General features: G+C 36.4%; 1 protein-coding gene across 6 annotated transcripts in view; it reads right to left on the bottom strand.

Annotated features, from left to right (window-relative positions):
- Positions 1-13,917, bottom strand: part of CPLANE1 (ciliogenesis and planar polarity effector 1) — a 62,281-nt gene that overhangs the window by 47,657 nt on the left and 707 nt on the right. For all 6 annotated transcript variants that reach the window (XR_004843102.1, XR_004843103.1, XM_035902648.1 and 3 more), the window contains exons 3-13: positions 13,612-13,747; positions 13,324-13,443; positions 11,896-12,128; positions 11,441-11,547; positions 9,603-9,759; positions 8,709-8,812; positions 8,348-8,530; positions 6,634-6,883; positions 5,410-5,562; positions 4,062-4,822; positions 1,476-1,660 (exon numbers count right to left, since the gene is read on the bottom strand). Coding sequence is in view for 4 of the 6 variants with exons in the window: in XM_035902648.1 (XP_035758541.1) it covers positions 1,476-1,660; positions 4,062-4,822; positions 5,410-5,562; positions 6,634-6,883; positions 8,348-8,530; positions 8,709-8,812; positions 9,603-9,759; positions 11,441-11,547; positions 11,896-12,128; positions 13,324-13,443; positions 13,612-13,747 (2,389 nt within the window). In the remaining 2 variants the exon portion in view is untranslated. The remainder of the gene's footprint in view (positions 1-1,475; positions 1,661-4,061; positions 4,823-5,409; positions 5,563-6,633; positions 6,884-8,347; positions 8,531-8,708; positions 8,813-9,602; positions 9,760-11,440; positions 11,548-11,895; positions 12,129-13,323; positions 13,444-13,611; positions 13,748-13,917) is intronic.

Below are 13,917 nucleotides of genomic sequence, written 5' to 3' on the forward strand. Positions count from 1 at the left end.
AGAATATGCGAGTCTCCAGCAAATTTCTATTTTCAGATCTAAGTTTTAAGCATCTGAGAGAAGATGACTATGAATACCCTCCCCACCTTTTTTTTTTAGTTGCTATATCACTATTAAATGAACAAATCAATTCAGGTTATAATCACTTCTACAAGGGTTTCAGTAATTAGGTTATTTTTTTAGATTACACAAGCTTATAAATGTTATCTATAGTTAGAAACTTCAGTATTCAAAACCCATAATAGTTTATTAATGGGGAAAAGCATTTTCTCTTAGCTGTTTTCATATCTCTTATGATGTGGAAGATGTTTTTTCACTGTAAAAAGTAGTAGTTGTAAAATTATTCAGCAAGTTGAATATATATAGTCTTTTTCAGTGTAAGAGCACTTTCAAACAACAGTTCTATGGACTATTACACATTTCATTTATTAATGTCACCTCTCCACCTCTATTCGCATTCCAATTTTTAATCCATTGGTCAATTCCTAAACGCTTTGACAGAAAGGTAACTGTAGAAGAGCACAGCTCCTGGGCAAAGGAGGGAAAAAAAAGAAAAATAGCACTACCATAGAAGAAAACACAAGGACAAATTTGCCACTCTATGCTGCTTACCAGCAGCTAGTCAGTTCAGGTATTGGCTGGCCCATCAGCATTTATGTTACTCTAGCTCATCCATAAACTGTCATATCTATCTGGCAAACTTAGTGTAAATAAAGAATGCAAGGAATGGGTGGAAAGGAAGGGAAGTTGCATGTATTGTTAGGATGAGTGAAAGAGACATGAAAGAGCTAATGTATTGTACAGAGCGATGTAGGAAGAAAAACTAGAAGTATCATTCAAGGGAGAGATCAAGAATATGGAGAGGAAACAGAGAAGTGGTGGGAGACATAAATGGAAAGCCGGGCTTATTATTGCAGAAAGGGAAAGGAAGATAGAGCATAGGACAGTAACATGTAGGAAATTAGGCTATAACCATATACTGTTTGCAAAACAAATATGCCAGATTGAGTCTATTACACTAAATTAGATGCTTAGTTGAGGCTGACTAAATTTGTGTACATGTACATCATGCCCACAGTGACCACATGGACTGAACAGAATTTCTACATAGAAACCCAAGTAAGAGACACATTGCGATGCCCATATACTTTAACGGAAATAACACAGTACAAATGAAATTAGAATTCAGAACCTGCATTCAGATTCTCTAGGACATGATTCAAAGTAAACTGAAGTCAATATAGTCTTCTTATTTAGCTCAACAAGCTCTTAAGATTATAATACAATCCACAGGTGTACTGGGACATGAAGTATTTAAGAAAGAGTTCTGATCAGATTTTTTTTTAAAATCCCACTATTAAGTTTTTTTAATTACAATCAATAACTGACCACCAGATTAAGTTGAACCTAATTTTCCTAGCATTCAGTTAACCACCCAACTACCTAACATTTGTAGTTCTTTTCAAAGTACTAACCAGATACATTATTAATCTTCAAATGTTGTTCTAAGGTCACTCCCGAAGACTGAAGGGTTGCTTGTATATGGCTTAAAAGCAACGAGACAACAGACTCTTCTTCTGCATTCTTGTTCACTTTTCTACTCAGCTGCATGTGATACCAAACCACTTTCTTATACAATAATCGCCATAGCACAACCAACCTGTTGTTCAAGAAGTATAGTATTAGGAAAATCATCAAAAGTTAACAAAGTTACTTACATCGATGTCTTATTTTCTTACATTTCCCATTACGTATTTGAAAATTAAATTAAATTTTATGTCAACAACTACTTTCTTGATTTCAATGAGGGGAAAGAAAGGAAACACTTTTCGCTTTGGATTTTTTTTTTTTTGACCAACAGACACCAATTATTCTGAATTTGCATAAACTCAGCAATTTACTTCAAGCACCCAAATGCATCCAAAATGAATCCCTTGCCATCTGAAGAATGGGGAAATGAAATAACCTAGATAAACCTCAGAACAGATATCAGTGTCTTTATAAACAAGACTGATTAAGAATACAATGTAACACAGAAAAGCAAAGACATGGAAACAAAAGACTGCAGAGAGTGTTTTTAGGGGTGGCAAGTCCCTGCTACCCAGCATGGTACTATTAGATGTACTAGATCAGCTATGTAATAAGCTTGCCGATAGAAGCAAATACACACTGCAAGGGACTTGAAAAAGCTTGCACAGAACCTCAATGCATGTGCATCATCTTCTCTAGCACTACTGCTTCCATTATAAATACAGAGTCAGTCATATGCACAGTGCTCAGTACCTGGAGCACAACTAATGAAAAACAAAGATTGTCTTCTCGGAGACAACTGAAATTTCTCTGTCAAATCTGCAGTAAGTACAGTATTATATTTTAAGTTTACTGAAGTATGTTCTACTGTAGTAAGATGAAACTTGTGAGTTACAATGCTTCTTAGGTTCTGAATCTCTGGAAAGGAACAGTTAGCTCACATGATAACACACCTGGATTCATTTGAGTTCTGCAGTAGGAAAATACTCCAGTGCTAATAACACACTTTCCCAATAGTTGGATAGCACACTTCAGGTTAAGCTTCTTTCAAGTTTCTATCTTCAAAGAAGAAATAGCTCTGATAGTTTAGTAAGTTTCCACACGCTGGGGTTTTTCTTATTGTTCCAGGACACCACATACATAACCAAGTGCAAACTTTCCTGACTAAATTGACGTTGTCGATACACTGCATATGAGCAGCCTCTCGGCCCCACAGAGATTGGAACTTCTAAAAGAGTGGGGTGGGCAAGAGGCAGCAAAAACTTCTTAACCTGCAATCCCTAGAAAAGACCTTTAAGATAAGACTCCAGCTCTTAATGCAACACTGGTAAGTTTACCCCTAAACCATGTCCCTAAACTCCACATCTATATGTCCTTTCTCCAGGGATGGGGACTCAACCACTTCCCTGGGCAGTCTGGTCCACTGCCTGACAACCCTTTCATTGAAAAAATTTTTCCTAATATCCAATCTAAACCTTCCCTGGCACAACTTGAGGCCATTTCCTCTTGTCCTATTGCTTGCGACTTAGCAGAAGAGACCGACCCCCACCTCACTACACTCTTCTTTCAAGCAGTTGTAGAGGGTTGTAAGGTCTGCCCTCAGCCTCCTCCAGACTAAAGCATCCCATGTCCCTCAGTCACTCCTCAGAAGACTTGTGTTCCAGGACCCTCACCAGCTTTGTTGCACTTCTCTGGACATGCTCCAGCACCTCAATGTCCTTCTTGGAGCGAGGGGCCCAATACTGAACACAGTATTCGAGGTGCAGTCTCACCAGTGCCAAGCTGGCCACATGATTTCTGATACAAGCCAGGATGCTGTTGGCCTTCTTGGCCACCTGGGCACACTGCTGGCTCATATTCAGCCAGCTGTTGACCAACAGCACCAGCTCCTTCTCCACCAGGCAGCTTTTCAGCCACTCTTCTCCAAGCCTGTAGCGCTGCATGGGGTTGTTGTGACCCAAATGCAGGACCCAGCACTTGGCCTTGTTGAAACCCATACAACTGCCTCGGCCCATCAATCCAGGATGTCCAGGTCCCTCTGCAGAGCCTCCCTACCCTCAAGCAGATCAACATTCCCACCCAGCTTGGTGTCACCTGCAAACTGACTGAGGGTGCACTCAATCCTTTTGTCCAAATCATTGATAAAAGATGTTAAACTGAACTGGCCCCAACACTGAGCCCTGGGGGACACTGCTTGTGACCGGCCACCAGCTGGATTTAACTCCATTCACCCCAACTCTACGGGTCCTGCCATCCAGCCAGGTTTTTACCCAGTAAAGAGTACACCTGTCCAAGCCATGAGCAGCCAGTTTCTCCAGGAGAATGCTGTGGGAAATGGTATAAAATGCTTTACTGAAGTCCAGGTAGACAACACCCACAGCTTTTCCCTCATCCACCAAGTGGGACACCTTGTCCTAGAAGGAGATGTGTTTGGTCAAGCAGGAACTGCCTTTCATAAACCGATGCTGACTGGGACTGATCACCTGGTTGTCCTGTAAATTTTTTTCCCCTTGCAAAGATTATTCACATACCTTTTTTCTGTTTTTGCATCATGGTTCACTGCTGGAGGAGGCTCTCTAAGCAGAGATTTCAGTGAGCTGAATTGCTGAGCAGTACTCTCATCAAGAGCTAGGAAAATAGGCACAGTGAGGGAATCAAGTTCCACGAGACTATTACCATGAGAAGATCCAAAAAAATTCTCATACTGCAGTACACACATGCTACTTAGAATCTGAGAAACCATTTTCAAAAGACAGAAGCATGCCAAAAGGTTCTTTGAGAACAACTGATCTTGTTGCTGTATAAGCATCAGTTTTAAAGTTTGCAATGTCAGCTTTACCACATGCCCAGTCAGCCTGGCTCTTGAATGCCAGTACAAGACAGTTAAACACTGCTGAAAATATTTTAGGACACAATGCATCCAGTGAGTATTCTTCACAGACTTGTTTACAGATGCATCCTGGTTTAGTAAAGAACATTTCACAAACTGAAGAATGTTGAAAAAATGGGTAATGCAGTTCACTGTGTAAGTCAGCAACCTATCTTTCTCTTCAATACTTTTTGAAATCCCTATCTGCCACGCAGCAAGAAGGTTTTTCTGAATGGAATATAGTTCCACTGATAATTTATCTTTCTCTTCAGTATTGTCTTTTGCATGAATAGTATCAAACATCGACGCAAATTCTAAGTGGCCTTGATCAGCTTTACCAACAAATGAATGGATTCTTTGGCTATGGAAGCTCGAAGGGCTATTGCAAAGCTGCTTTTCATCATCTGATTCTTCTTCATAATCCTAAATCAGAAAAAAAAAATTAAAAAAAAAAAAATCAACATTTAAATTCAAGTCTGTTGAGAACAAATCAAGAAACAAAAGCATGAAACAAAGTTGGGAAAGGTTGCACGGTAACTTCGATCACAGAGCCATTCTTCCAAAAGACATATACAAGTTTCAAAACTGATGGGAAAATACTCTAAAACTGAGGATAAATAGCCTATTTACTAAGGATAATTATACTGTACCTCTTATTAATATGCTTTACAGCACCAGTATATTTATTAATGTTACATTTTTATTATAAAGTGAAGCTAAAGTATTAAACTACAGTAAACTGATTTATATGCAGATTAATACATATTTTTCAAAAAGTTAATGCACTGCTGAAATAAAATGTTTGAAAATAAAAATCAAGTATCAGTTGAGAAAAAACCATATGCCTCACACCTATAAAGAAAATGAGAATTTAACTAATACTGAATTACTTTAAATGTACCTAGTAAGAGCAAATATACCTATATTCTTTAAAAAAAATTCTTTACATTTGTAATGCCTTAAAATTTAATAATCTGCATAATTATAAGTGGAAAAATGCTATTAAGTACCAGTAAATCCATGGTTTTCTCACTCATTTCTGTTGTGTCCTCTTCCAGAAATTTTGGAATGGTGGAAAAGATGGAACTTTGGTTTTGAGTGTGGTTTAGAAGACTAGCTTTTAAAGACAACAGTGATCGTAAACACAGAGGTCTCCTTTTAGACTAAAAGAAATAACAACACAAAACATATGATCTGTCTCTAGCAAGATCAAAGCAGGCACTTTCTAAGCAAAACAAGGGAATCGGTCCCTTCTGTAAAAAGCTTCAGTTTAAAAATCCCCAAAGGAAAAGGGAGAAGAGGTCAGCAAGCATATGTTGCACAGAAACAAACAATCATTTGACTATACATCCGGAATGCAGAATTTTCTCAGCACCAGACAACTTTACTTTGCTTCACGCTGAAAGACTTTCTTGATCCCTGAAATGATCCAACAAGTTTGCCAGTACGTAGGGTTTTCTTGCATTCTTACTAGTAAAACACCTCTTTAAATCCTCAAATCCTTGCCCACTCCTCTAACTTATGCATGAATATCATCCTAACTCACCTCTCCAAAAATTCCAAACACAAACTGAATTGGAAGAGCCATTGTATTCCATCAGCAAATGCAAAAATTCTGAACTTAATAACTATTATATCTTACATGGTTGGCAACAGTTGCAGGATCTCTTCCTTCAAAGGTTTCCCTTCTCCCAGATTTAGCTCAATTTAGAAGTGACAGAAAAAAAATAAATAAAAATGCTTTAAGCAAGCTTTAGCTGACAACCTCAGCTGAGGTCCTAGTGGACACATGCGCACAGCACCAGTGTTGCTCACTGCTCTAAAACAGCAGCAGCCTAAGATAGTAAGGTTTTACAGAATCCTTTCTGCATCACTCTGAAAGCATGAGTTGATTGGAGCAGCACAATACCTGTCAATGCTCTGAACCAACTCTATAGATATAGAAATCCCAATTTCTTTTACAGTTCCAGAAAGAATATATAGTCACAGTTAAGACTGTCCCCTTTACTACGTTTTACTGAAATGCACCCAGACATCAAAGGAATAAAATTTCAGGGAAAACTGTGTATTCATTGTTTTCTAGATCAAAACTATTCTCAAAACAGCTTTATAATTCAAAGGGATTCATACAAGTATCACAGCAAACTAAATTGAGGAACTTAGTTTAAAAGTTATGCATTTTTATACACATGATAATTCTTACTTAAAGCCCACAAAATAATTCATAACCCTACCTTGGAGTTCAGCAAATTCTGACGGATATTTTCAAGCCGTTGGGTTGAATCAAGCAAAAGGGATCTTACAAATGCTGACGGTGAAAGGTTGCTAGGAAATCTAAGCACTGTTACCATGTATCCATCAGAGACAACGAGGTAGGGTAATCTTGAATGTGAAGCAACAGAGAATCTCTGTCTCATAAGGTCACTTTCAGAAGCTGAAGAACCAAGAGACTGACTAGAATCTTGACAAAAAGACTGCTGCTGTCTAAAATAAAGAAACAACAAAAAGTAGGAAGCGCTATATATATGTGTGTGTGCATGTGTAATAATCACGAAGAGAATAGAGAAGAAATAACTTAAGAACATTTAATACCACTCACACTACTGTCCATTCAGAATTCTAAGGAAGTGTCTAAATTTTTGTAGAATGAGAGCTCTGGATAACACTATTTATGTTTGCAGGATGCCAGTATTTTGCTGCAGTTGCAACTTTTTTAAATTTAAAGAAAAATAAAAACAGCTTTCAGTATTCTCATTATTTCTTTAATATTATATGCATTTTTTCACAACTTGACTTTGAATTTCTATATCACACTTTCTTATCTAGCTCTTCTTGTGCATGACAAGTGCTTGAAAATGAAATTCTAAGTAGCTTCTAATAAAGTCATGTGTGAAAAAAAGTCTCTCAAGATCCAAACCTTAGTATTCCAAAATCAGTTCAGACATTCAACGGAAGCATTTTATATCAACACACAAGTCCTCTCTTACAAAAGAGGTCTTACAAAGTCTTTTCTTATAAAGAAATCACTCCATACTGGGTTCCAGAAAGCTGTGTTGTCCACGTATTCTAACATTAGCCCCATAATACTTTGAAATAATGTGTAAAATTACTGGGTTTTTTGATTTCTTAATAGTCTAAAAGTTAGTAGATTATTTGAAAACAAAGTAGCTGCATACATTCAATAAATAACTGTAATTAAAGTATTTTAATGTATTTTAGTATCTGTTTTTTTCAACCAGACAGTGTAAGAAAGTATTATAATGCTTTGAATGTTTTCATGAGATGTTACATTTACACACTATCTGGCTTTAGTCACTCAGAATTAATAGGATTTTTAGAATCTAAACTTTAATATTTTTTGTATTTTGTTTCCTCTTGTTATTCAGACTGTGTTACTTTTTGTAACTTTCAGTTTATGCTAAAATGTGTTAGAGATCCTTCTATGCCCCCATGCACCTAGCAGCATAATTTCAAAATTTAGATCTGGAGTACCCCAAAAGAACATTTAAAAAGCTAATTAGTTTTTGTCCATGCAAATGTTATTTACAAGATCTGATATAGAAACGTGATATAAACTTCTATAGGTATTATTAGTGAGCAGATAAATACCCCTGGATTAAAATAAATCTGCACTTTTAGTACTTCTGTAAGTTTAATTTCTTCTAACATCATAAAATCATGCTATTTTTAATTACTACTAAACTCAAACACTTTTAAAAAAACAAATCACTTAATGTATACTTACATTGTCACAATGCCAACTTTCATCACGACAAACCCATTAAAAGAAATAGAAGAGAACTATGAATGAGAAACAGATATTGAGAAGACACATGAAAAGCAGAAGACTGAATTTGAAAGATGAAGTTTATGTAAAATTGCAAAAATGTTAGGAAGTAAGATATGATCATGTGACAAAAATGTATAAACGTTTTCAAATCCCTTTACCTGTATGTTATTAGGGGATGAAATGGAATAAACTCTGCTGGTCCAAATTCTACAGAACAGCCAGAAGTAATCAAGGTCAGCAGTTCACCCATACACGTCAATAAAATCAAAGATCCACGTTTTAACATGCAAGCCAAGAAAAGGCTATCAGGAGTCCAACTCATATCACCAACCCAGTAAGACCTAAATTGGGCAGGAAAAAATATTCCTGTCAAATTTCTGTATCAAATGGTTAGGATAGTAAGAAAAAAACCAAAAGCAAGCCAAAACAAACCAACCAGCCAAAAAAAACCCATAACACAAAAGCAAAAAAAAAATAAAAAAATCTACAACCGCATCAGAAACTACATCAACTACTGACCTGATAAACTTGGATGGGACTGTGCTATTCTTGCTGCTACAACCTTTAAGGCCACCCGAAACAGTTACAAAATTCAATGTGTTTAAAAACAGAATCTGAGTTGCCTAGAAAGAAAAAATAAACGTAAAGAAAACATAAATGTTTGTGTCAAAATGCCATTGTTGTAAAAACCAATTTCTATCAGCAAGTCATGCGTTACATTTCACATACTGGAAACACTATTATACAAGACAGTGACATTGTACTTATTTATTATTATTTAGAGTATTTATTAACTTCTACACCTATTTCTATATTTGAAAAATAATTGAAGATTATTATATACTCAATATAGAATTTAATACTCTCTTTAACATAACTTTTCCCAAAACCCTCAAAATAATTTAAGATCACTCTTCTCCAGTCTTTTTGGTGAATAACTGGAGCTTCGAAGGACTGCATCGTTCCATCCTGGTACACTAAATAAACTGGTCCATGTTCTCTGTCATCATTACCACTAAAAACTACATTTAATATTTGGCCTCCGAGTTGCTAGAAGGAATAACATTATGAAGTGGGAACATAACCTCCAATATATGTTAGGCTGAGGCCTGACAGAATCATCCAGAATCTTTACACATACAATGCAGTAAATGAAATTAATTTATTATTGTATTTCTTAAGAGATTAGAAATGACAGAGGAGCTTACATAGATTTCTTAACTGAACGACAGCAATCAAAAAATTGCAGGTTGTGGCAGAATTTTTTAGCTATGGATATCAAAGTGAGTATCGTTACATGTACCAATAAGTATGTAGGCAAAATCACTCCTAAATGTGTGTCATTAAATCCTTGTTACCACTTCACTCAAACTGAACTATTAGCTTAGATGATGTACTGTCTATGATTCATACCTTTGGATCAGTCTGATTAACAGCTACTGCAAGCAGAAGTCCATCTCTTGCAAATGCACACAGCAAAGCTCCTCTTGACTTTACAGACACACATGGAGGAACCAAATTAACAAGAGAACAAGTCTGCTGTACCCAGTGGATCTGGTATGGCAAAGAACTGAACACCAAAACAAAAGACAACAAAACCAAGAGGTTACTCAGTTATGCTGAATGGGATGATTCATATACAGTCAAAAACCGGGCAAGGCAAAAACCATGTAAGTCAGGAACAATAAAAAAGAAAATGTATTTTTCTTCAAAAACCTTACAAATGAAAAATATTTTGTATCTACACGAGTTTAAAAATTATGTCTGAGCACTGAGAATTATTTCTAGGGGACAGGAATTTAGGCTATATGTATAGAACATGCCAAAAATACAGATGCATGCCATATAATTAAGGTGTTTGCATTCTAGCCAGGAACAGCTTCTTCAGACAGTGTAACATTATCCAACAGAGGAATATTCAGAATTTGAAAATTAAAATCAACAGTATGCTGCTCTGAATAAAGAAGTTGTGGATGCCCCATCACTGGAAGTGTTCAAAGTCAGGTTGGATTGGGCTTCCAGCAACCTGATCTAGTGAAAATTGTTACTGTCTATGGCAGGGGGGTTGAACTAGGTGATCTTTAAAGGTGCCTTCCAACCCAAAGTATTCTGTGATCCTAAAAAGATTCAAAACATGATAGAAAACACAAGATAGAGTCCCATTGGAAGCATGCCACCTAACAGACAAAAACCAAAACATTAACATGAAAAAATTAATTAGACAATAGCAAGCAATGAAATTGAGCATTAGTTGGCATAAAGATGCTACAAGCAACACGGCTGAGAAATGCGGTTACAATTCCAGGCTGCAAGTACTACGGTATATATATGCACTTCTACACTAGGAAAGTTATGGTCTATTTCATTTTTCATATTACCAGAAAGGCATTACCACGCTACTGACAAACTGATTGAAGAGTGATGCCACTTAGTAGGGTAAGAAGGACATTACTAAGTTAGTATCAAAAGGGCATCACTTAACAAAAGCAGTTGTACCACATCAAGTTTAGGGCAAAATTTTAGCAAGTTACACATACATATGCATTTAAATGGATATGTCCTCTGCAGGTATAACTTGAATATCTCACTTAGGAAGACGAATGGACTATACATGTACTCAGGATTATTACTCAACTGCATTTTTAAGTGGTTGTATCAATATAAGTATTTCAGTACACAGTTCCAGCCCAGATAAAGAAACACACACACACTCTTACATAGCCTGGGTTGGCATAGGAGATGAAAGGGAGAACAGAAAAAAAATAACGTGTACAGATATGCATAATAAAGAAGAGAAAGCAGTATTCGGGACATTATAAGAAAAACCAAAAAAGGAAACTCTTTTAGCATGATGTAAGACACTCCCTGACACTAACACACACATGTGTGCAGGCATGCATACGTATACACAGCCACCCACATACAGTGATAAATACACTCAGTTTTATTTAGGTGTAAGTTAACAATGAAGCATGGAATACATACATAAATGCTGTTAGATTAACCACGTTTAAGTACTTGGAAATGACCACATATGGGTCACAAATACGCATATCATACATTATCCATATATGCATATATAATGTGGCACATTACGGATGTACATATGCAAACTTAAGTAAGTGCTTGTAACCATAGGCTAACTGGACATCAGTGTAAATGTGTTCAATGGCAGCTCTGAATCCCAGCTCTAAAGCACTTCATAATAAAAATCTTCCTCTTAAGGTAATTTCAAGTATCTTTGAACTTACCTCACATACTTAAAGCTATTTTCATGCCATCGAAGAATCAAAAATGTGAGCACCAAACATTCTCCAGAGTAAAACACAAAAGAGCACAAACAGCAATCACCGAGTATCTGTGGAAAAAAATCCACAACAAATCCAGTACAAACCCAAAAACCTGGTTACACACAATTTTCTCTTTAATTATTTATGTATTTAGATCAATAGTTATTACAATACAGATTACAGAACACAATGTTGTCCCTCAGAAATATAAAGGCTGATATGAATATCACTGGGCCAGATAAATTTTGATTGATCCATTCTGGCTGTTCTTATGTTGTCATTAAATCTCACACAAACTAAAAGATTAAGCCTAAACACGCACACAATACTGAAGAGGCAGACATCGCTCTCAAAATTCACTTTAGCTTCTGTGGCTCTAATTTACTTCAGAGTTTAAATGATTTCTTATTTTTTACCTCATTTTGTATGAAAGCAGCATGCACTCCAATTTCTTTTTCTTCAGTAGAAGGCAACATGACTGATTCATCAGGCAAGATTTGCGTCCAACGCCCAGAAGAAGAATTTTTATTATAAGGGGATGTATTTTCATGTTCCGTGCTCTCCCACAAAAAGACACATGCTGTAGGAGTAGTTAATAGTGTCTTTCTGCCATCTCCAGATACATACAAATATAATCTCATTAAACACTCTGGAAAAAAAAAATAAACACACACAGCAATGTGCCAGAATAGTTTCTGCTCCTCTGTTAAGATTTAGATTTAAAAAGAGAAAGGAAATTTCTTTTTTCTCTATCACAAGAAATCCAAGCTACCACCTTAAGTGTCTCTCATTTTCAGCCTCATCACTGAGAGTAGACCTTGGGCAGCAGTAATGCCAGATGGGATGCCCATTTTTATGCATTTTATGAATTATCCTCCCCACAAAGAGCCGTTTCCTGAGATCACCCTACTTGAAATCCATCTTTCATGAAAACTATTAATAAACGAATAAGCACTCTACTATCTATTACTTTCAGCTCCTAAATGCACTACTGATCTTCCCTCAAATGACAGATTTGTTTGTACAATACTTGACTTTACAACCTGGTATCAGTGAGATTATTCAGTGTGGAGAAGAGAAGGCTGCGGGGAGACCTGATTGTGGCCTTTCGGTACTTAAAGGGGGCCTATAGGAAAGATGGGGAAAATCTTTTTAGTAGGGCCAGCTGTGACAGGACAAGGGGTAATGGTTTTAAACTAAAACAGGGTAGGTTTAGACTGGATATAAGGAAGAAATTCTTTACAATGAGGGTGGTAAAACACTGGAACGGGTTGCCCAGAGAGGTGGTGGAGGCCCCATCCCTGGAAACATTCAAGGCCAGGTTGGATGGGGCTCTGAGCAACCTGATCTAGTTAGCGGTGTCCCTGCTGACTGCAGGGGGGTTGGGCTAGGTGACCTCTAGGGGTCCCTTCCAACCCAAAACATTCTATGATTCAATAAATGACAATATTTGATACTTAACTTTGCAAATACATGCCTTTACATTGTTCTCTCCAGCCTGCATTCATCAGAAAAAACTACCTACAGAATAAACTTAAAAGTATGTGTACAGGGTTTACATCAGACATGTCTGCTCTAAGGCATTGATAACCTAGTAAGGAATGTTTTTCTACAGTTAAAAACTAACCATTAAAAAACAAAATGTTTACTGTATTAAAAATTAATTACTATTTACAGGAGATTACTAAATGCAAAAAACCGTACCATTCAAGTGAAAAAAGGATATTTATGAAAGTTTAGCTAGCACACAAATTATACAAATGCAAAACAATGTGGGTATATAGCTTTTACGTGTGCAATAACTCTTAACAAAAGGAAACCCTCTAATTGAAAAAAAAACTTACCTTGTGCTGCTGCAACTACTTTTCTAGACTCTTCGATTGCTGGCACAATTTTCAAGCAGTCCTGATCTTTATTCCAAAGAAATAGCTCTCCTGTTGTAAGTATTCCTGCCAACCAAGCACCTGTATTCAATGGGGGAGAGATGTTTTGAAGGATATTATTGTGAAATCCTTAAAATTACCTCCCACCATCTTAGCCACAGTTCTAAAGCTGACAGTGAATTGGCAGATCCTTTAAGTATTTAGTTTATAAATTTTTTAGTTTATAATACAAAAGATGTTATACTTAACCATTTCTTGATGTTGTTAAAGCAACTACATTTTTCAACAATGACTGCAGCCGAGGGATTTTCTTCTTTGTCTTCCCTGATGCCAGGTTAATTTCATGTATACGTTTATCATCTAGAAGATAAATACCCTCTTTTTCCTGTTGAAAGAAAAAAGAGCTTTTCATTTTATTGAAAAAGCTTAGGAAAGCATGTCTTTCAATAGATGCACGATAGAATGGGAAACAAAAAATTTGTTCACAATTTCCAACAATGTACAGTAAAAAAGGTTATGAAAAACTAGAACCAGCAAAAGAAAAAGGCATAGTTC

The sequence above is a fragment of the Egretta garzetta genome, unplaced genomic scaffold (assembly GCF_000687185.1).
Source record: "Egretta garzetta isolate BGI_Z169 unplaced genomic scaffold, ASM68718v1 scaffold59, whole genome shotgun sequence".
Lineage (NCBI taxonomy): Eukaryota > Metazoa > Chordata > Aves > Pelecaniformes > Ardeidae > Egretta > Egretta garzetta.